A 22,940-nucleotide genomic window follows, 5' to 3' on the forward strand; every position below is an offset into this window, starting at 1 on the left:
CAAGTCAGGTAGGAAACATGAAGATGCTGACACGCTATCAAGAGCACCTGTTGAATCTCAGAATCCTGACGAGGAAGAAGACAGCGCCTTCCTGGGAGCCCTCAGCAGACCGGACCTGCTCGCTAAACAACGATCGGATGCTGAGGTAAGGCCCATCATTGATCACTTAGAAGGCGGCATCGCGTCCATTCGTCGCCCACTTTCGCGACGGTTGTCATCATTTTGCCTTCAAGAGGGCATCTTATACAAAAGAAACACAGGTGCCGGTGACAAACCACATCTTCTAGTAGTGCCTCAAGCCCTTCGCGACGACATTCTATTAGCCTGCCACGACGAGCCGACATCTGGTCACTTGGGTTACTCAAGGACTCTGGACAGGGTACGGCAACTGTACTACTGGCCTAGACTGACTGCTTGCGTCAAACGCTACGTGAAAGGATGCCGTGAATGCCAGCGCCGAAAGTCACCACCCTTCAAGCCTGCAGGCCTTCTACGACCCATCGACCGTCCGCGTCCGCCGTTTGATCAAGTTGGAATGGACCTTCTTGGACGATTTCCCTTGTCTTCCTCCGGCAATAAGTGGATCATTGTCGCAACTGACTACTTGACGCGTTACGCTGAGACGAAGGCAACACACGGGACAGCATCTGAAGTTGCCCAGTTTTTTATGCATCACATTGTGCTTCGGCATGGCGCACCATCATTCATCATCACTGAGCGAGGGAGGGCATTTACGGTGAAGCTTCTGGACGACATCTTCAAGTTGAGTTACACGAGTCATCGAAAGACCACTGCACACCACCCTCAGACTAACGGTTTGACAGAAAGACTAAACAAAACACTGGCAGACATGCTCTCTATGTACGTCGATGTGCAGCACAAAACGTGGGACGAAATCCTGCCGCACGTAACGTTTGCGTACAACACTGCCACACAGGAAACTACACGATTTACGCCGTTTCGCCTCGTTTATGGTCGAGATGTTCAAACTATGCTCGACGCCATGATTCCATATGAAGACATCGATCAGCTCGACCAGTTAGCTCCTGACGTCGAGGAATACATTCAGCGTGCTGAGGAATCCCGTCAACTGGCCCGTGTCCACATACGACAGCAGCAGTGTACCGATGCCATAAGGTACAATATTCACCATCGACAAGTTACCTATGAGCCGGGTGACCAAGTTTGGGTTCGGACCCCCATTAGACGGCGAGGCCTCAGCGAGGAACTGCTGAACAAGTACTTCGGACCATACACAGTACTAAGGCGTGTAAGCTACGTGAATTATGAAGTGGTTCCAGACGGAGACCTACCATCGCCCAAGTGCCGTTTACCACGCGCAGAGACTGTACATGTCGTCCGCCTCAAGCCGTATTTTGCACGGTGATGTTAAGTCTACCGGTGAAACAAACTTTTGTTTTTTGCTGTCGTCGCGTTGTCCTCCAAAGAACTGCGAAGTGCTTTTTTTCTCTTTTTTTTTTTTGTTCCCGACGACAGAACCCATTTTTTTGCCTCGTGTGCATGCCCGTATGTGTGCTAGCACGTTTCCCTTTTTTTTAATGTCTTACCTAATGTGCGTACTTTCCGTGTAGGTCTTGTGTTTGAGCATTGAGTCGATGCTTCATAGGGAGGGGGAATAATGCCACCTGGTGTTATGAGCCAGCGACCATTCAGCACTGCGTGCCCAGCAAAACGGCGAAGAAGACGACGAGGTCAAGGATCGCGCGCCAGCTGGAGAACCGTCGCTTAGTGCTTGGCATTTTTCGTTTCTGGCTGCTCGTACTGTCACCTACTCTTGTGTTAGCGCGTGACAATATGATGAATTATTGGCAAATCAGTTCTGTAGAATTAAGTGAAGGGAAGGAAGTGTTACGAAAGGAAAAGGTGTGATCCATCTGATTGTATAACTTAGCTATAGATGAAACCTCTACGGGATTCTAAGAAATGAAGCCTCGTAGCTAAGAAAAAAATTCTGCCGGTCCGGGATTCATTTGTGGCTTCGTGGTACAAGCGGACGGATGACAATTGCTTTTTCTGATGAATTCATCAATGAAGATGGACTCAATTACTTGAACTCCGGCAGTAACTCTACCAATCAACGTCACAAGATTACCATTCGCTGAACGAAACTGAGATACAGAACGCAGTGTAGCTACCTTGCACAGTTCAGTGATCAGTTCGCCGCTGGTAATATTCACCAGAACGGCAACCACATTCTTGTCATCACAAACAAAAATGTCAGCGAGAATACTTCCTCTGTTCTCGAAGGAAGGCATCAAATGTAAGCAGTCATTGCCATCGTAATAAACCTATCGCTGCGGGCGATTCTTGATACAGGGATAGACCGCGGCCCTAGTCCTTGAAGTCTCTCGTTTTAGCTTCCCCGACTTCGGCTGGGGAACCTATGGTTAGCGGCAGTGGAAAGCGTATGTCAGCAGCTAGACGACGTCAATCGCTTAGCAGGTGGCGATGGAGACTGGTCCCACTGTAAATTTGGCGGGTGCCATGTTAGAGCTAACTGTGGAGAATGCGGAGACTATATCTTTGACGGCCACTTCAAACAGCAGGAGTCATGAAAGTGAAGACGACTGTTGATTTGGCAGCTATTGCTGGATCTCCCCGGAGCATTCTCCTTCATGCGAACTACGACCATCTGGGTAGGATTCTGGAAGACCCATCCTTCCGTTCTGGCGCTCGCGATAGCGGTGGCCCGCTTCCCCGCCATAGAAGCGCGAATGGGTGAGGGCCCTTGTTCACCTACGCGTCTGTGTGTACAGCTTCTCTTTCGAATTTTCGTACCAGTTCTTCAAGGGAACGAGGGTAATGACAATGGCTCATGGACTGTGCAGGAAGCCGCAATCAGACAACATAATACAGCATGGCGGCTTCAGCTGGAGTCGGTGTCAGAGCCTCCGCCACATGCTGAACTTTTTCCGATATAATGTCTGTTATGAAGTGGACGTTTCGTTGTAGTTGCACTCCTTGAAAAATATAGCGCTCTTCCAAGCACTGCACTAGCCCCAAGTTTCTAGAGAGCATCAGTGTCACACGACAAAGTGAATGACCACATGCTCCCACTGATTTGGCAGTCGCACAGCTAGGAGATATGCTGGAACATTCATTTCATGGCGTTCACTGCGCTGAAAAACTCAGTAATTTCCGTTGGCGGTCCTTGAAACAGACGAGCAAATGCTGCTTCTCGACTTCTTTCACTAGTGGGCAGAATTTTTTGTCTCTCTCATACCACAGGCAGCAAGTTTGAAAAGTGGCGCCGTGTCTTTGACAAAAACTTCAACCCTTTTGTCGGAATGCAGGATCCGACATTGCAGGACTGCTCCGTTCCCTCCTTTCGTTCAGCGCTGGTGTAAATATTGACTATTGTAAGTACAAGCAGTGAATTTCCTGCCAAGTAGTAAGAAATGATTCGGAGTTTTAGAAACCATGCTCGAGCTAAATCTTCGAGTGGAAAACGGACATTGCTTAGCTTTCTGCTGTAAGCCTAGTCAACAAAATAAATAAACATTTGAAACTGTCGAGTGAACCTTGCATGTTCTAGAAAAGGTCTTCATGGAATATCCTCCGCGTACGCGTCGTGGAGGACGAATGATGCAGCAGCCTTCTGCGTGCCCTAAGTTAATAAATGTGCCGGACTTCTCATTGTAGCAGACATCCTCAGTAGATCTCCTCGGCCATATTACGGAGGACGTAATTGGAGCCGATAACATCTGGGAAGGTTGGCTATCCCTTAGAAACTTGCACCAGTGGAGGGAATTCACTTTCCAGGAAGGTAAAGTGAATAAACGCGACCCAGAACCATCACCTGTTCGTCACCGGCAACATGAAAAAGCCTTTAAGGCAGAAACTGATGACATGTTTCCGATGGTCGGCTTCTTGATCAGCGAACAAGGGAACCCTTACAGCGTTTATCGTTATGCACATGGCAGTATGCTTGCATCTAACACCTTTGAGGCACAACTATGGCTACAGCGTATGCGACGCTGGATCTGTACTCAAATCGATAACATCGACCCCTTGGTATGGGCAACTAGGTAAGTGAACATCTTTGGTCAACCTCTCAGGATACGTTTGTGTCACCCTCCAATAAAACTATTTAACCGTTCTCCATTGGTGAGTGAAATGGAACCGACATCACATGGGTTCCCTCAACACAACCCTATATATATATATATATATATATATATTTTTGCGGCAGGCATCTATAACGCGTTGCCCAGAACACCTTATTGTCACGTGGTAGTGGCTGCGAAGAAAGCAGGCACTGAGAAAGACGAAACTAGCGTTTTATTGGGCGAACTTGTGCCCTCAAAAACAGGCTACACTCAAAGCACAACGAGAGCGGCGAATATAGTCGGCGATCGCCGAAAATCTGATAAGCGGGTCAGGCGCGTCGGCTTTTATACAGCAGTCGTCGCATGTTCCTGACTAATCGTTGGCACCCGCGTGCCTTCCACAAAGTTCTACACCATTCGCGTCACTCGATGAAATCAGATAACACAAGGTTCGGCAACTATAGGCAGCGGACAGAAGCATCGGTAACTTTCCAGAAACTTCGGATACATGCAGGCGTGTCCCGCGCTGTGCGATAACATTTGTTAGGCGGCGAAACGTGGTCGCAGGATAAAGATAAGTACACGTGTCAATACCTCCCTCTTAAAAAGCATCGACCCGATGCTGGAAACAAACGAAAGTAATAAAGAAAAGCACTCGTAGCAAAGAAAACAACAAAATAAGGAAGTTCGTCAGCGTGCCTAAAAGGGTTTAAGGCGCACCACGTGGACCACTGCAGATCGTGCGCGGCGCCGCTGTGAATGCGAAATGCCGTCTGGAACGACCTCATAGTCCAGTGCGCTAATACGTCGGATGACCTTGTAGGGTCCGAAATAGCATCGCAGTAGTTTCTCACTGAGTCCTCGTCGGCGTATTGGGGTCCTTACCCAAACACGGTCGCCGGGCTGGTACTCGACGAAGAGTCGTCGGAGGTTGTAATGACGGCTGTCGGTCCTCCGCTGGTTCTTGATCCGCAGGCGGGTGAGCTGTCGGGCTTCTTCGGCGCGCTGGAGATAGGTAGCGACGTCAACATTTTCCTCGTCAGTGACATACGGCAGCATGGCGTCGACCGTCGTCGTCGGGTTCCTGCCGTAGACCAGCTTGAACGGCGTGATCTGTGTTGTTTCTTGCACCGCCGTGTTGTAAGCAAATGTTACGTACGGCAGGATTGCATCCTACGTCTTGTGCTCGACGTCGACGTACATTGCTAGCATGTCGGCGAGGGTCTTGTTCAGGCGCTCCGTGAGACCATTCGTCTGCGGATGGTAAACAGTTGTCATCCTGTAGCTTGTCTGGCTGTATTGCAGAATGACTTGGGTGAGCTCTGCTGTAAAAGCCGTTCCTCTCTCGGTGATGAGGACTTCTGGAGCACCATGTTGCAGCAGGATGTTCTCGACGAAGAATTTCGCCACTTCGGATGCGCTACCTTTTGGCAGTGCTTTAGTTTCAGCGAAGTGGGTGAGGTAGTCCGTCGCCACGACGATCCACTTGTTTCTGGTTGCTGACGTCCGAAAGGGTCCCAGCAAGTCCATCCCGATCTGCTGGAATGGGCGGCAAGGAGGCTCGATTGGCTGTAGTAATCCGGCTGGCCTTGTCGGCGGTGTCTTGCAGTAAACATTGTCCAGCCCTTTAGCCACATAGACGTCGTCACTGTGTGAGCTCTTCTTCACTTACGACCCATTTTAGGCGGCATTTTTAACTGCCTCTTATACGCCGTCACGATCGTCAACCAGCCACTGCAGTCCAAGGTAGGGAGAGCGGACCAGTCACAGAAACCGGCGCTTTTCTTTACCTGGTTTTCATCTTTTACTGAGCAAGCTTTGCGCCACTCAACCCCTTCTGCACTTCTACCCACTCTTCGCCTCTGCTCATCCAATTACTAAAAACCTGTCAAGGTTAGGCAATGCTATCCGCTTTGAGAACGAAAGCAAAGTTATTTATAACCAAGCAGAGCGTTTGATTGGGCTGTTCAAGCAACCCTGCATGCTTGTGTAGGCCGACGTTTTTTTTTCTCTTTTGTTTGGTTTGTTTTTTCCCCCAATGCTGTCGTCAGCTGTTACGCAAATTCTAAATTACTAGATTGGAATAAAATCACAATGTGCTATATTTAGTTCTTACGGCCTCAATTGTACGTTTAAAAATTCGGGAAAATATAATTACGCCATCACGGTGACATATTTTCTGTTTCAGTTTTATACCATAGTACATAAAATAAAATTAGTGATTCTTTAACAGTTTCGGTATATCTGAATCTAGTAACTACTTGCGGCTGTCTATCTAGAATGTCAAAAGAGTAGAAAATCAGCTCACCACTTTTGAGGGAAGACACATCGTAGAGCTTCAGCAGTGGACTTCTGATCATGTCAACGTACATCGTTGGGGATCCAGAGATATCCGTACACCTGAGAAGAAAGTGTATTGTTGACGTGAAGTGCGATAGGTTTGCGTAAGGTATGCGCCTGAAACAGGCGACCTTCTGGGTGCTATTATGGAGCTTATCATGGTGGTGGCGATGTTCACATGACCGGAAGTGTTTCAAATTTTTCGGCCTTATTAAATGATAGAAACTTTGCTGCTGCGGAGACTTATCGGGCAACGAAGGCTTAACGCGGACGCCAGAGCACAAAATGTTTTAAAATCACCAACAAATAAAGCTGCATGTTTATTATTGGAAATGGTACTTTTTACTTCAGTAACATCCATAATGCGCTGACTGACTCTGCAATTAGAAGCTATTCGTCATGCGGTAATAAAGGTGGTTGAACGAAAACAGGACCAAAATATTTTACGCATGGGCAATTTTTATGTGATTAGCAACCATAGAGAGTTGATGACTTAGTAAAATAATTCGGTCAAAATACAGCTTTAATTTGGTCGTTTATAAAGGTAACACACAGGAAAGGCTGGACTTGTAGTATTTTGTTAACTACACAATGCTGTAATTTACATCACGCATATAATTTAGCCGCTATTTATGACAGTTAAAGAAAAACCTTGCCAAAGCTTTACATTTCAGAGATACAAAACAACTCTGCGAAGCAATTTTCTGGAGTCACGAAAACAGCTTTTCGATAGGGTGCACTCTTGGTTGGTGCGTGAATTAAAAAAGAGTAATGTTGGTGGTTATTCTTCAATTGTCCGCCCAGTAGACATGTCCATTTCGTCTGCTACTAAAGTGCTTATGGCAGGGGTCGCCCGTGTATTTCTGACGCGTATACCTCAGCCCATCCTCATAACTTCAGCAGCAGAAAAAATGGGCATGTCCTTTAGCTGAATACTTACAGAATAACAACTCATAGCTTGTAGCTACAGACCACCACCTCGTTGTCCCCACTCCTCGAAAATCCAGTTTGCCTCGACGCAGGGGGCATTGCCCCTTGCTCCCCTCGCCATGCCTCGCCGTGCGGGTCATTGCCCCTGCTCGCCCCACGGGGGCGCCACCACAGCCACTCGGCAAACCTGCTTTGCTTTTGATTAAAGCCAGTCGACCCCCCTTCCCAACCTGTCAAGGCATGTATTCCAACAAGTGGTGACCCAGGACATTTACGTTTTTTTTTCGAACACTGGGCCTGCACAATGCTGCTCCTACACCTGCTGACATAGACGATGCCTCGATTACGCCTCCTTTCGTCGCCGCAGAGTTTCAGCTTGCCAGCTTTTTGGAGAAACAATCCTCGAGTTTGGTTTATGCAAGCAGAGGCCCGTCTACAACTCCAGCGCATTACTTCACAGCCAGAAAGGTACCACAAGTCATCGCCGCGCTACTCTCCGACATCGCCCATGCCATAGGCGACTAGCTAATGCGTACGCCTTCGGCCACCGCATACAACGACCTGAAACGCACGGACCTGCAGAGCCTCGAGCCATCGCAATAGAGTGAGCTTCGGCGACCAACGACCGTCACAAGTGCTGCGCCTGTTGCGTCAATTACTGGGGAAGCACTCCGCAAACTACAGCCAGCTTCAAATTTTCCAGGAGCTGTTTGTGCAACGCCTCCCACAGTCCGAACGCATGATGCTGGGGGGTTTGGACGAGATGAGTCCAGTCGGCTAGTTGCACTCGCTCACCGCATAAGCGACTGCTTCTCTTCGGCACAGCAACCTATCGCCGCATCGAGTCTCAGAACCATGAGACCGACTCTCGTGCCTGGAGGAAACTGTCGACCGCCTTACCAGTGCACTGGTAAATCTGACAACGGGTGGCAACACCGGCGGCCAACTTCGGCGCAACCAGTTATACGCGTAGTGGATAGATGCGATGGGCATCCCCTGTGGAACGGGGTGGTGGGATGCGCCACCAAGCTCTTCCTATTATACTGCCTAATGTCCTACCTAGGTTAACCAATTAAAAAGTAGAAAAAAACGCTATGAACTCCCACGACCAAATTTTCTCATCCCCGATTGCGAACTGTGCTTTTGTACGTATCCGCTTTCTTTTTTTGTCTTTTCCCTACTTTTGTTCCACCAATCCTCCAATCGCGTCTTACTAATGCATATTGCGGACATGTTTATTTTTCCACTGCTCCCGCTAAACCCAGGGGCTTCAAGGAGACTAGTGGTGCCTAAATCGACCACTGGGTAGATGTCGATCCTTCTACAGATATTTTCACATTCTAATAAAACATGCTCCATAGTTTCCCGAGCTTTACCGCAGCAAGCACATTCTTCTTCTTTCTTCTTATAATAATAATAATATTTGGGGTTTTACGTGCCAAAACCACTTTCTGATTATGAGGCACGCCGTAGTGGAGGACTCCGGAAATTTTGACCACCTGGGGTTCTTTAACGTGCACCTAAATCTAAGCACACGGGTGTTTTCGCATTTCGCCCCCATCGAAATGCGGCCGCCGTGGCCGGGATTCGATCCCGCGACCTCGTGCTCAGCAGCCCAACACCATAGCCACTGAGCAACCGCGGCGGGTCTTCTTTCTTCTTATATCTCGCTTTATAGGTGCGTGTTCTAAGGCATCCCGACCTCACTTCGAAAGTAATGAGCTTCTCTTTGAGTTTTCATAAATTGTTTCTTTCCTGATTTCATTTGTTCCACTTAAGTAGTTACTCATGGCAGGTTTCTGTTCCATTGCCGCCACCCATGAGATTATTTCAGCCTCTCTGACTTTCCGCTGGACCTTCTTTGTTGCTGCGTTGCCCACCCTACAGGCCACATACTTGCTGGTAAGCTTCCTAGTTCTTTTCCTCCACTGTGAATCAATGTTTTTCCTGTACAGATACCTGGTACCACTTTCCCAGCCCATTTACTTTCTTCCATATTCCTCAGCCGTTCTTCTTACTCAATTTTATTGCGAGCTTCCCTCACTTCAAAACTAGTCCAGCGCATATCAACCTGCACAGCTTCATTTGTAGTCTTCCCTTGAGCGCCCAATGCGAGGTGACTCACTGACCTTTGTTTCTCATCGAGTCCTGATTGCACCCCTGATTTAAAGCAAACAACCGCATTTCCAAAAGCAAGTCCTGGAACCATTACACCTTTCCACATACCTCAGAGCACCTCGTATCTATTGCATCCCCATAGAGCTCTGCGCTTCATTATGGCTGCATTTCTCTTCCCCTTCGCTGTTATTGTTTTTTCCTGCGTTTCCATATATCTATTGCCTTCGTTCATCCATATACCTAGGCAGTTATATCCTGTTACCCGAGGTATTTCCTGGCCTTTTATCGCCACTACCTGTTCACTGTTTTCACTGAGTACCATAACTCCTGATTTTCTAACACTAAATTTCATACCTAAATTCTCGCCTTCCTGTCCACAAATATTAGCCAGACGTTGCAAATCACTTTCCTTGTTAGCTAGCAACACAATGTCGTCCGCATAAAATAAGCCTTGAAGCTGCTGTTCTGCTACAGTACCCGCCCGTTTAGATGGGAAATTAAAGCCGATATTACATCCTTCTAGCGCCCTCTCCATCCTCACCATGTACACCATAAACAGCAGGGGGGATAAGGGGTACCGCTGCCTGAGCGCATTGTTGATATTAACTTTCTCCTCGCTTCTCATCCCTTCCCATTCGACGCTAACGGTATTTTCTAGGTAAATATCTCTCAAAAGCTGTAGACAATGGCCAGCTAAGCCTTCCCCTTCCACAATATCCCAAAAAATGTTGCGGTCTACGTTGTCATAGGCTCCTGTAATGTGTAAAAAGGCCACATATAACGGCCTGCTTTCCGCTTTTGATATTTCAATACAATGAGTAAGAACAAATAAGTTATCATCTAAACGCCTACCTTGTCTGAAGCCATTCTGAAGTTCTCCCAACATGCCTATATTATCTGCCCATGCTTGAAGCTTTATTTTGATTGCCTGCATTGCTAGCCTGTATATTACCGATGTAATGGTCAACGGTCTATACGAGTGACTTCCATCTTTCTCCCCCTTACCTTTATAAATTAAATTCATTCTACTTTGTCGCCAACTGTCTGGTATTCGTCTATCTTTTAAATTTTTTTTCTACTGCTTTCACCAGGGCGTAATGCACGCCGATGGATGCACCACGGCTGCTGGCCTCGCGAAGTGCGCTCGGGAAAGCAGGCAGCCGTCGGCGACTGTTTTTGGCGTCGTTGCTCTTGCTTTTCTGTTTGATGCACGTTTTCAGAGCGAAATCGGCAACACCCTTTGTATGTCTGTGGCGGCCAAAGATTCAAGGCATGTCGAAGTATAACCATTCCTTGGTAGAGTGCATAATTACCTGCAAAATGTGCCGCTTGCATGGTTCTAATCATTCCCCACAAGGCCGCATGATCATTGCCGGCGAGGCCGCATGCGAAGCCACTTGAGCGGGAGCCACGGCATTATTGGATTATCCCTGCTCCACGGGAAATATTTTGTCCCCATGGTTTCTTTTGTCATCTCGGTGTTTTTCGCACTCGATCATGTTTGCACGAGTAAGGGACGAAGTTGATCACGGCCTACTCATGTTCTGTTCAGTGTTCCTGCAGTGTAGCATGCGGGTTAAAGAGATTTCGCTTAGGTTCTGAATGCTGATTGCCGCTTCTACCATTTCCGCTTCAATACAATGCTGCATAGCTAGGGTGCACGAGTACATAGCGTTGTATGTTAAGCTTGCTGAGGCTCGCAATTAATTTATTTATTTCTACGCGGACATTTATCGCCACACCAGTTGTGATACAGTTCACATTGTTGAGTCTATTTTATGTGCGGCTTCGTGCATGTTGAAGTGTTGCTGTTGCTTCATGCAGAACTGATTATTTTTAAAATGCGACGTTTCCGCCTCGGCTCGCTTATAAGTGGCTTAAATCACCCTTTTTTATCTTAAGAACTACATACAAGTTCTTCTTTAAGAGCTATATTCTTTTCTAACGAAGACAATCTTCCATATTGTGGTTTCTTGCGAAATGCTTTAGAAAAGGGGTAACTCAGAGTGAGTATTGCTCTCAGCTACTGCATATGGTAATGCTGCCTCATTTTTGATGAGAAGTTTCGATAACGTTTGAGAAGTCTTTACGCATTGATGTTGTCTGAGCGGACGTACCACGCTGAGCACTTTGTTTGTTTCGCCGCGTAGTCCTGTTTGTGTGTGCATTATCTGCTGAACTGAAATCTTTCTTATCGTCTTTTGTGCCGGAGGACTGAAATGCCTACGCCGCAGAGGCCTAACCCACCCTTGCCGCCAGCGCACATTTACCTTGACCAGCACGGCTCCTGTTCTGAATATATCATGTGGCATTGGTCTACCACAACATTATAAGATATATTGAGAAGTTGGTAAGCCTTTCTGTATGTCCAAGCAGATCATTAAATGAATTTCAAATTGTGAGAATTGCAGCCAGAAGGCCAGTTCTTCGGCTTAAGCCGCGGAACTGCATCGGCGGCACACCGCTGAATCGCTTTTTATATTAAGGCGAAAGCCTTTCTAGGCTCATGGTGAAGTTTGTGTCAGCAGACCTGAGCGCGGGAGTGTCCGCGGAAGCGTCATCACGCCCCGTGAAGACAGAATAATGACAGATTAAAGGATGAAAAATGATTGATAATGACTACTAGTTAATGATAACGCTATAATAGAGATTTGTAGAGGATAATAATGACTAGTAATCACTAATAATGACTGCTAATTAATGGTAATGACTTCTAATGACTCCGAAATGACCAATATGTCTAACGACGGCTTGTAATCACCACGACTGGTTAGAAATTACTAAAACGCTTAGTAATGACCAGTAATGACTAATAATGACTTAAATGACTTGTAGTGATTACTGACGAATATATGACCAACATGTTTAACGACTGTTTGTAATGACCACAATTGATTACAAATGACTGAAGATGCTTAGTAGCGAGCAGTAATGACTAAAAGGAAGAGGAGAAAGAGAAGAGGCAAAGAGAAAGAGGCGAATGATAAGAGGAGGAAGAGTAGGCTTTCGCCGTTCACCTCTTAAAGGCGATCTTAAGAGACCCTGTAATTTTTCACGCTTGCGCTGACCACTATAAATACAAATTTTTATTGCCCAATTCCCAATTACTTATCTTGAGGCGACTTTGACGGCACTGAATCGGCGATGTCACAGCATTCATCGGCCTAAAGAACAATACATGGAGCGCAGGCATCGCTTCGTGCGGAATCGGTTGAGATAAAAGTCTGCACGGACGACGTGTGCCTATTATCGAGGTAAAGAAACATTACTATTGCAAGGGTAGAATAAAGAAAACTATCGCACATTACATTAGTCAAAAAATGAAGCGGCTACTCAACGTTAGCTCCACTTCGTATAACTAGGCTTCATTGCGGTTGTATACGTCGCAGCTACCATATATGCGGACTGGAATGCCCCAAACTCCGGTCACACCGTGTACATGTCGGCTCTCATAGAGGCTCGCGCCTTTCCCGCAGCTGTCATGGCGGAAGAAGCAGTCTGCCACGCGAACAAATGAAAGATCGCAGCTGCGAGCATCAGCTATCATTGCTGCTGATTATTGCCGTCTGCTACTGCTCCCGAGCGTGTTTTCGAAAGCGCCCGCTAGATGGCCATCAGTGGTGCCTCGATAGGCGGCGCACTGCGCGTGTGCTCCAGAGCGAATAATTAACGGTTCAAAGCTGTTTGAATGGGCGAAGTTTTTTTGAATAACCGAAAAATAATTACAGGAAAACTGCAAGAATTTATGTTGTACAAGAACTCGACGATGCTGCTAATCTGCATTGAAAGATTACGCCTGTTTGTTTTTCAGGCAAAGCCTAGAAATAAAAGCAATATTTACGTCTAAACGTTCTACTGGTCACTTTAAGCGCCAGCTCAAATAATCTGAATACCACTGAAAGCTTCCTTAGTGCCAAGTTATCTAATTTAAGTGCCGAGCAATTAAATCTTCAGAGCTAGCACAAAAGGCCGTGTGCCAGTGAATTAATCCAAGTGCCAACGCGTTTAAACTAAGTGCCATCAATTTTAACCCAAGGAGCAGTCAATTTAACCCAGACAAGAAAAACAACAGTATTGCGAAAAAAAGTCTGAAACGTTGAAAGACAGTTTAAAGACGACAGAATTAAATTTATTTTCGCTGCTAGCATTCCACTTCCACATCTTCGCACTTGGATTAACCTCACTAGTGCGTACCCTATTACTGCTGGCGCTGAAGCTAAATACGTTGGCGCTAGGATTTAAAATTTTTGGCACTTCGACTAAAGAGTTTGGCGCTCAGATAATTTCCGTTGCTCTCGGAACATTTCAGCGGACGCTTGGAATAAAGTGAGCAGTAAAACCGGTATTTCCAACATCAATACAGGAATCAATGTGAAGCGAAGGTTTATAAAAGGTGTCAGAGATAGGTGAACATATCCAGGTAATGCAGAGAGTCATCCACAGTGCTACTCTGCTTAGGGGGGAAAGGAAGAGGAAGAACACAGGGGACTGAGCAGTAATGATGAGGTCAGTAAGTATAATGTGATAAGATACATGCACATGTTCGAAGGGATCATTCATAGCCTTGCATTAATCGCGTTATACAAATGTTCTTAGAGAGCCTCGATGGCTCGCTTCATTGATATGTCCAATCAGCGGACTAGTAACAATTTTCGTCTGAGCGACCTGTTGGTAATTGGCACTAGCACAGAGATCAATGCCTGCCTTTCAAAGTCTTACTGGAAACAAGCAACAAGTAAACCTGCTCCTCTATCTCAGGTTCCTTGTACGCATCACAGTCTGGCGAGTGTGCGCGTCTGATGCGATGCAAATATTATCGCGTTAACACAACGCCTAGTCTGCCCTTTGATGCAATACACTGAAAACTGCCCTAACGGTGCTTTTAATATCACGGCAAAATGGTGTGTATTTGTACCTGAGGTAGCATGGTTGAGCTACAAGGGCAGGTAATGCATGGGTGAGCGGCTCTAGAAAAGTTGGCCAACCTGAACCGAAAGCCTTCGGTTTCACACCAGAGAGAATGAAATCGTAACGTTCCGGTTCAGTTAGGCTTAGAGCAAAAATAACGCTTTTTTTTCGTGTTTCGGTTTGCGGTTCGGTTCCGGCGTGCTACTATGGTTATAATAAATCATTTTAGTTATTCCGGAAATAATTGCGCTGTCCACAATGAGCAGCATTGACATGGCGACGCTTTTGCGCTTGGCACTTTTTCACCCAGTTTTCCTCAGGAGTTCGTTACACAACATCTATTCGTTCAACAAGTTCAGCAGGCTTGGCAACCATTGCGCGCCAACTTCCATTACTTAAAGTCGATGTTTCAGGCTGCTCAGAGCCACACTCCCACATGCCGGTGTATTTAAATGTTGCATTCGAAGCAGCGAAAATTTCTTTTCGGGATATTCTCATTTTGCTTTTCTTTCAAAGATTCTGAGACAGATGATTCAAATTTGTGGGCCTTAGTCATCATAATTTCTCTTTTTAGCTGTTTCGCATACTATAGAAGGTTTTATAGAGCAGGATTGATTGCCCTAAAAATTTTTGCTGTGGCCGCTATAAGGTTTACACGCAATTAAGCACGCCATGTATAAGGATGGATATATGGGCTAGTTGGTAACGCATATTAATAAAAATTTAGAGCGCTAAAAACACGAAAGACGTAGAAAAAGAAACACACACCACACGCGCCCACTCGCAACTGATGTTTAATGCTCGTATGGAAAAAATTCATATATAGGAAACGGGCGCTTCGATATTCACACGTGCCTTACATGCATGCTGTTTTATACGTCATCTTTACGTGCGCGAAGCGTCCATTTTCCCTAAGGTATTTTTCAATACGTGCATTAAACATCAGTTGTGAGTGAGCGCGTGTGCTGTGTGTTTCTTTTTCTACCGCTTTTATGTTTTTAGCGTTCTAAGGTTTTAATAACACACAATGAGAAGTGAAGGAAACTGCAGAACAGTTTTCTTCACTTCGAAGTCACTTGGCTGCTTTGGTAAGCGCTTCCACTAAGAAACCTGCACAGTAGTTTGTTTTGACGAACTTAAGGAAGAAGCCACATGTGATCCAACGTTGCAGAAATAGCAATTTTGCCCTTCAGTGTTATCTACACATAAGCTGAAGTGACCTAATGCCCCGCTGTTTTCCTTATTTTGTCTGAAAGAGATGACAAGCCTGAATCTTCTGAACAACCTCTGTTGTTTCTTGACTTATACCATTGAAAGGCACATATTACCGTTGGTAAAGCGTCATCTTGAATAAAGATTCGTTGATGGTGATCCACTTACCTATGTTCTTGGATGGCCTTCAACAAGGCACCGACGTCGTAACTGGGTGAGGGCACCACTGCTTTGACCCCATATATCAGTGTCCGACCCACGGCCAGGCTGAGTCCGTACGCATGGAAGAATGGCAGGGGATTACAAACAACCATGTCCTGAGAGAGAACAAGTGTCGTAATTTCAACTTTCTCTGCGCCCATCTACGTAAACATGACAATTCATAGCTAACAAAGATTAATAAACCCATGCCTTTTTCGCGTAAATATGCATCAGGAATGCAGCGGTGGTGTATACTAATTGACAATGCATAGAATATAGGTGTATGGGAACACTGTATAGTGGACATATACCTTGAATTACATGTTCGAAAAGGCACTGCCCCAATGTAACACTTCTTAGCGGTAAAGGACGTCTATACGTCTTGCCTTTTCACAAGTCTAACATTACGTATTTCTTGAAGTTGTGTACGATTCCTGTAATCACGACAGCCGGCAAGAAGAGCTACGACCACTCAGCTTATAAAGCACCGTTTACAATTATGCCGCGGTTCATATCACTTGCCTGACTGTGGTATGAGGTCTTTGAATCTTTTTGATGTGAGCAAACAGATATATTTGTGTTAAACAGAATGAGCTATTGCTAAATAACAGCAGAGACAGTTTGTGAGAGAGGGCAAAAGTTACCTTAACATATGAATCGTTGCTGAAGTGCACTGCGAACTATTTGGCATGACTTTTAGGCACACTGAAAAAGCATCTAGGGCCACGTAATTTAGTGTTAACCTATCTAGCGAAAAAAATGTGAATAATGTTCTGTGGTTCGTAAGACCGTGGTCATTCAGGATGCATGATAGCTTGCAGTAGGCGGCTGGAGATTTGACATATTTCCTTAAGTCTCACGTCGACCTATGAACTGTCATCGAACATAGGCAACTAAAGAGTACTGCAAGTGCAGCGTTTGATCGCAATCAACCTTTTCTTGTTAGTTGCGCAGAGATATGCGGCTTCCGATTTAGGTATCAGATGAAACATGGCATGTGTTCAGGGCAGTAAGAAAAAAAAGCGAGTTTCAAATTCCCGTGTGCACCAATTGTGGGCTTTGAGGCCTCGTTTTAGACGTGATATAGCGGGCACTTTTTATAAATCCTTGTAAACTTCGGCGAGCATGGACTCCTTTACTGTCAGCGTTGCTATAATCTTCACACTTGGTACAGGTAGACGCAGACCTTCAGTAACCAAAACGTCACCTATAGAGCTGCCGGCCCCTCCAAACTCGAGGCAACCGCCAATCAGTCGAGGTCGTCCGCTCCGTGCTACGTGTTCCGTTTCCGTTAAACTTACTGGTAATTTTAGGTGTTAGAGTTGAAGTAGCAGTGTACCAAACGTGGTGACAGTTTTCACTGAATTTGTTTCCTTGAGCACATTACTCTGGAAAGCAGCTTGTGGCTAGCACTTACAAGCACATGTCAACAAGAGATATACTCATGGAAGTACGTGGCGCAGAACACGTCAGTCCTGTCCATTCATAATGGTAACAGCGCGCGAAGAAAACGAAGGACTAGGTGAAGGAACACAGGACGAGCGCTTTCACCTCGTCCGTCGTTTCGTTCGAGCGGTTAGCATTATGTATGCATACCAACTCGCCCACCTTTCCATCTCAGTACTGCCCACATGGGAGTATATTTTCGTGTTTTCCGATGGTTCTTGAAGCAAACGCAACAAGTTTTTTTTATAACTTACTAAGTAGCATAACAATAACTGCAGTAACATCAGGTATAACATCAGCTGCAGTAAACACCAGCTATTTATAAATGAATGCGCTGAGGCTCGGCATTCACGGCAAAGAGCTGTCATAAGTTAAGTAATTATGGGGTACATCCTTCAGTTGATTAAAGCAGCTCTACTAGACAGTAGCTTTTTACCTACACTGTGAATCTTGTCTTCTGTATGTCCAACTGGTGCGTGAGAATCTATTGTTGCGGAGTTCTAGTTGTCGAAGTTTTACTTCTGAGCACAGCAAAGCAATGCTGTTCCGTCGTCCTTGTCGGATTAAGTAGCTAGATTATCACGTTTGTAAGGCCAATTGATCGTCCATGGTCGGACCATAGTGATGCATTTGTCTAAACGAAATTGAATAAATTATTTGGTATTAAATAAAAATTGACAAGAATTGTTGCTTGAAGTCTTGCTCTGGGACCAATGTTTAAGCATAGTGTTTCCATTGACTACTATTGATAAATTCAAGTCTCCGAGTTTAATTGAACTTCTGGTTTGTCCGAATTTCGGGAAACCGACATTGTCCGAATACTGCCGAACATGTGGTGTTGAAATGCTGCTTGAGAGCTGTCATTGGTTTTTTAGGAAACACCCTCGGACAGTTTCTGTGGTGCAACAAGGCAATGAACCCCTTGTGTGCTAACCGAGTAGGACGACGAAACCCTGGCTTCTTGGTAAAATTGCAGGCATTGGCTCTTTATTATTGACTTCATAGTAAAACTCTGGTCATTTTACCCAAAATGACCACCACCAGAAGCAATATCTAATACCTTGCCTACTACTTCTGAGGCAAACTTGCTTGTTCGGGTCTCCTTCCCTAGTCGTAAATATTCATTCACTGCAATGACTTTATTGGGTGCCCTGCGACTTGGTGTGGTGGGCTGGACCCCGCCTAGGTTTTTGCCAAGGGTTGTTCGCCTTTGGCGGCTTCCTCGGGTCGCTGTACCGCCCAGAGTTGGTGCTGCAGATCCGAGCTTAGCTACGCAGCCTGCCAGCGTGCGCGGTGGCTGTCGCAGTTTGAGGCTGCATCATCGTTATTGTGTATTAAACCCGTACATTCCCATAGGATATGCTCTAGGGTGGCTCTAGAATACCAATGTCTGCAATAGCCAGTCGTGTATAAATCTGGGTGTATTAGGCGCATGATAGCTGGACTCAGATAGGGTCTGGTTTGTAACTGCGGCCATTTGACAGACTGATTTTTGCTTAATTTTGAGTGCGGTGGCGGCAATGTGCGCCTTTGCAATTTATGGTGTTGTGTAATTCCGCGTAATCTGGTCATTCAATTGGCAGTTCGAATTTAATATGTTACTTCTACATTACAACTTCGCAATTTCACCTGAAAGACAAAACATTGATTGCGATAGCAAATTAGTGGACAACTATAGGAAGTCATGATAGCAGTTTTATCGACCGTATAAACCTGTAAGCGTAAGCATATGAACTATATTAACAAGGCTGGCGTCACGCTCGAACAAGCAAACATGAACACATCTTGCTCGATGACCCGCAGATACTCGCGGTCAAACGCTGCTGTGAGGAAACGCGGCAGCAGTGGCGAGCGAATTGACCTTCGTGCAGACGCTCGCATCAACGCGAACTACGCCGCGAAAACACAGCGCGGACTCTGTACCCGTCGCCGCCCGAAGCAGAACGCGCCCCCTTCCTTACCCTGCCCCCGAAGCCTTGCGCGCGAAGGAAGGCGGCGTGCCTCGTCCCCGCTTTCCGACGTTGCGTGCGCGAGATTGAGCCACGATTTTCAGCTCACATCTCGCACGCTTTCACTCACACATGCAGCACAATGCTGCCCCGACACATAAAAAATAGCAGTAAATGTTTTCGCTAAAAATCAGCAGAAATTAGTTTATTTTTATTTCAATTTTGGCACAGTTTTTAAACCCACGAATTCAGCGCTTATGAGTGCTCAATTGCAGTATTATTGTAGCTTCTGATAAATTACACACGAGCGACCTCGAGATTTTTGGCGATGCTTTTCAGAAACCTTCGTTTTCCGAAACCCATAATCAAGCACGGGTGTCAAAACAATCAAGAACTGATAATGGCCTATTCAAAGCGTCAGATGGTAATTAGTACCTGAAACCTGAAGTATTAGTGAGCTCTGGCGAGCTCTAAAGAAGCGCGCATGCCGAAGTTTTCCGGTTAATGCGTCAACTGATGCGATGGAATGGGTGACGTGTCCTGTCACCTGTGCCACGTGCAATGCACAAACTGGTAGAACTATTCAGACTAGTAAGCAATTGCGGGTTCCCATTCCCCTTTAGCACAGGATAGGTGCTCAAAGCGCGACAAAAAAAAGAGTCATCGGTTCTGGTTTTGTACTTGTGGCATACGGTAGTGCCCTCACTTCCACCGATTCACCGTCTTACCCTTTCTCCACCTTTGCTCACTAGACATAGGTAGGGCTTAGTCTAAGGATCTGGAAACGCGAGAATGTGCTCATTTCTGAGATAACACGCCTTCTTTCTTTTGGATCGTTCACGTGGTGGCAGCGCATTAAAATAAACTTGGTACCGGAAAAGTTACAGCTTTTGCTTTCGTTTCCGTAGAACAGACAAAAAATAAGTGGATTTACGCGCCCTATCACTGAATCAGCAGAAACTTTTAAATATCAGTAGATCTACAGATACATCAGCAGTCGTAGCACCAGTGATACAGCATACGGCGCGGGGAGACGATGTTATCGCGCTTGCACTTTATCCAAAACCTCACAGCAATGGCTGACGTCAATGGCAGAAATGTTCCTGTAGTGTCCATGTAATAGCTATCGCAATAAAGGACAGAACAACGATTTCAGCTTTGCACTGCCAGTCTAGTACGGCAGTTACGCTTTGCTACGTCTGCTGCGCTTGTCCTCCGAAATGAAGTGCATTGCGTAGATGCCGTGGCTGCCACGTTGGCTGCCACGCGGCTGCCAGTTCAGCCTTTGCGTGGGGCCAGAGATGTACTTCGCCCTTGCGCCCCCTTGCCAACTCCCCTTTGTAGCTATTTGTCGGCTAGGAGAAATTAAAAGAGAAATAAAGCCCCTGATCGGTCGGGTAACTAACTTCGCCCGTGTTTGAAGGATTCGAAAGCTTTTGCGCCAGGACATTCGTGAGGTGCCCTCATTTAATAGTGATAACATTCCATAAATACTTGAGAAAATTTTTCAGGGCCCCTTTAAGAGGTTAATCCCCTGAGGAGTGCTTTAGAGGGGCTTGGTTTGTCCCATGGCTAACGCCATGGCTAAGATTGACTCGTTGATGGTGAAAAATTAACTTTCCCAGAAATTTTTTGGGCCATGTAAACATAATAATAGCTCTCGTAGACCACACAGAAACTGCATAAAATAAACCTTATATCGGCGCTGTCAAGCTTCCATGCCAAGTATTTCGATACGCGCTGGTCGGTCAGAAAACAGTACAAAGCAACACTTTCTTGTTCTCTTCGCGGGGTTTAGTCTTCGTCACGGTTTCCTCACCCGATATAATTGGGGATATGTATAGAGAACTTTGGCCGCTTGCTATGTGCTGGCTGCTCTCTTGTCGAGTAGGTAAGTTCGGCTGCTGCATATTTCTTCTAAAGGTCAGCTTCCTGCTGGCTGCTTTGTGGTCTAGCCGACAATTAGGTTGCGTATTTCCCTGCACTGAGTATGCTACACTGGTTATGGCAATGATTTCTTGCGCATTCATGGCCAATCCGCCAAACGGATGTGTCACAGCGACACAATTTCCATGCAGCCTTAAATGCTTTCAAAGATGGCTTGCTTCTTTTTACACGAACCTCTCAACAACAGTCTGCCCTCGACAAGCACTACACACCGCCTACGTCCTCGTGACGCAGGCAGCTAACAGCTGCATGCGACGAAACACTATTTTCTTTTATTCACTGCTACTATTTCTTACCTAACATGGACTGCCTTGCGTAATTTCGATTACAACGTGGCTTCGGATCCACGTGTTTTCATTTACTATATGTATACGGCATTTCTCATTGTATGTGTAGTGTGAGCTCCTGTTCTGTAGAATAATTTCTTTCACCCCATTCATCCACTAACACTTCAATCACCACTAACTCTGTAATTGCTAATAGTACGCGGCCATTTCCCTTTTCACATTTTCACGTTTCTAATAACAAGGTAAGATTGATCATGTTGCAAGAAAATAATGTCAATACCTCAGTATGTAGGGTTATGCGATGCGTCTAAGCATAAATGGACTTTTATTCTGATGGTCAAGCCATCAAAGTTGTGAACTAGGTATGCGTAGAAATGCGTTAATTGTCTTGAGACCCCCCCCCCCCTGCCTGATATCGCTCTCACTCATTTGAGTACTCGTATAACACGTGTTTATATACAGAGGGTCCTCTAACGTTAGTCGAAAGACCATATGTGATAGCGTACATAAAGTGACCAGATATTAATTTTAAAGCCATCAATGTTAATATATTCAGGAAATAACGAAGACAAGCGTCGCATAACCACTCTTTAGATTCCATCCCATGTACAGCACAAGCTGAAATGTCCCAAATGGTTACCTCTGAAAAGTTGTGCCTGTAGTGGTATGCCACAACGTTGTTGACGAAGTTGTGATGACTGAGTACGGCAGCTTTTGGAGACCCCGTTGTTCCCTGGAAACATAAATTCGGGAATTTGTGTCATCAGTAACCAGTGCTCCTGTAGTCGGCAGCTGCAAGCAACTTCAGAATGAGCAAGTGCTTCTTTTTTATGAGTAATAGTTTGCATGGCTGGCGAATGCTTAATAACGGCGTTCGAATGGCCTAGCCATACGTCATGGCCGGTGAAGTGTGGTTATTTGTTGCCTAAAATAATTTTTCCTTACCCAAGACTTACTTTTTGCACTGCAGGTTTCTAAACTCAGTGACAACGCGTTTAGAAAAAAAAATCGTTTTGTGGTCATGAAATACCAAAGTATGGACCTCGATAGGATCGAAAAGCAGACAATTAGTTTGGCCCTCTATTCCGTGCTTTCCAAAATCGGAGATAAAATTTTTTTATCGGGTGTCTATAATATTTCTGACTCGAATGTAGTGGCAGAACATGACTTTTTCGCTTTCTGAGTGTGGCACATCGAGTGACGCACAACGGCGATTTGTGTTGCTGCTGTTGTTCCCGCGGAGTATTGAACACCTTTATTCCCGTTGTGCCCTACGTCATTGTATGGCTAGGTGTGCGTCAGATGTGCTGGACGCTAGCATGTCACAGTTGTTTAGTGCTGATTAGGCACCGATTGATTAGGCCTTAAAAGGAAATTATTCACAGCCACATCGCACGTATGGCAGATAACAGCACTGCCAGTGCTCAGTGCTTGATCTCATAGTCGCTGACAGCATCACGGTAAAAAAAATGCAGTACCATCCGAAGGGCCAAGCACTGAGTGTGATAGCAAGTCTTGGCGCTGCATTTAAA

General features: G+C 45.8%; 1 protein-coding gene across 2 annotated transcripts in view; it reads right to left on the reverse strand.

The window, feature by feature from the left end:
• Nucleotides 1–22,940, reverse strand: part of LOC135907308 (medium-chain acyl-CoA ligase ACSF2, mitochondrial-like) — a 133,092-nt gene that overhangs the window by 29,283 nt on the left and 80,869 nt on the right. For both annotated transcript variants that reach the window (XM_065438996.2, XM_065438995.2), the window contains 3 exons: nt 22,049–22,141; nt 15,747–15,895; nt 6,379–6,470 (listed from right to left, as the gene is read on the reverse strand). In XM_065438996.2, the coding sequence (XP_065295068.1) occupies nt 6,379–6,470; nt 15,747–15,895; nt 22,049–22,141 (334 nt within the window). The remainder of the gene's footprint in view (nt 1–6,378; nt 6,471–15,746; nt 15,896–22,048; nt 22,142–22,940) is intronic.

The sequence above is a fragment of the Dermacentor albipictus genome, chromosome 7 (assembly GCF_038994185.2).
Source record: "Dermacentor albipictus isolate Rhodes 1998 colony chromosome 7, USDA_Dalb.pri_finalv2, whole genome shotgun sequence".
NCBI classification, from domain to species: Eukaryota; Metazoa; Arthropoda; class Arachnida; order Ixodida; family Ixodidae; genus Dermacentor; species Dermacentor albipictus.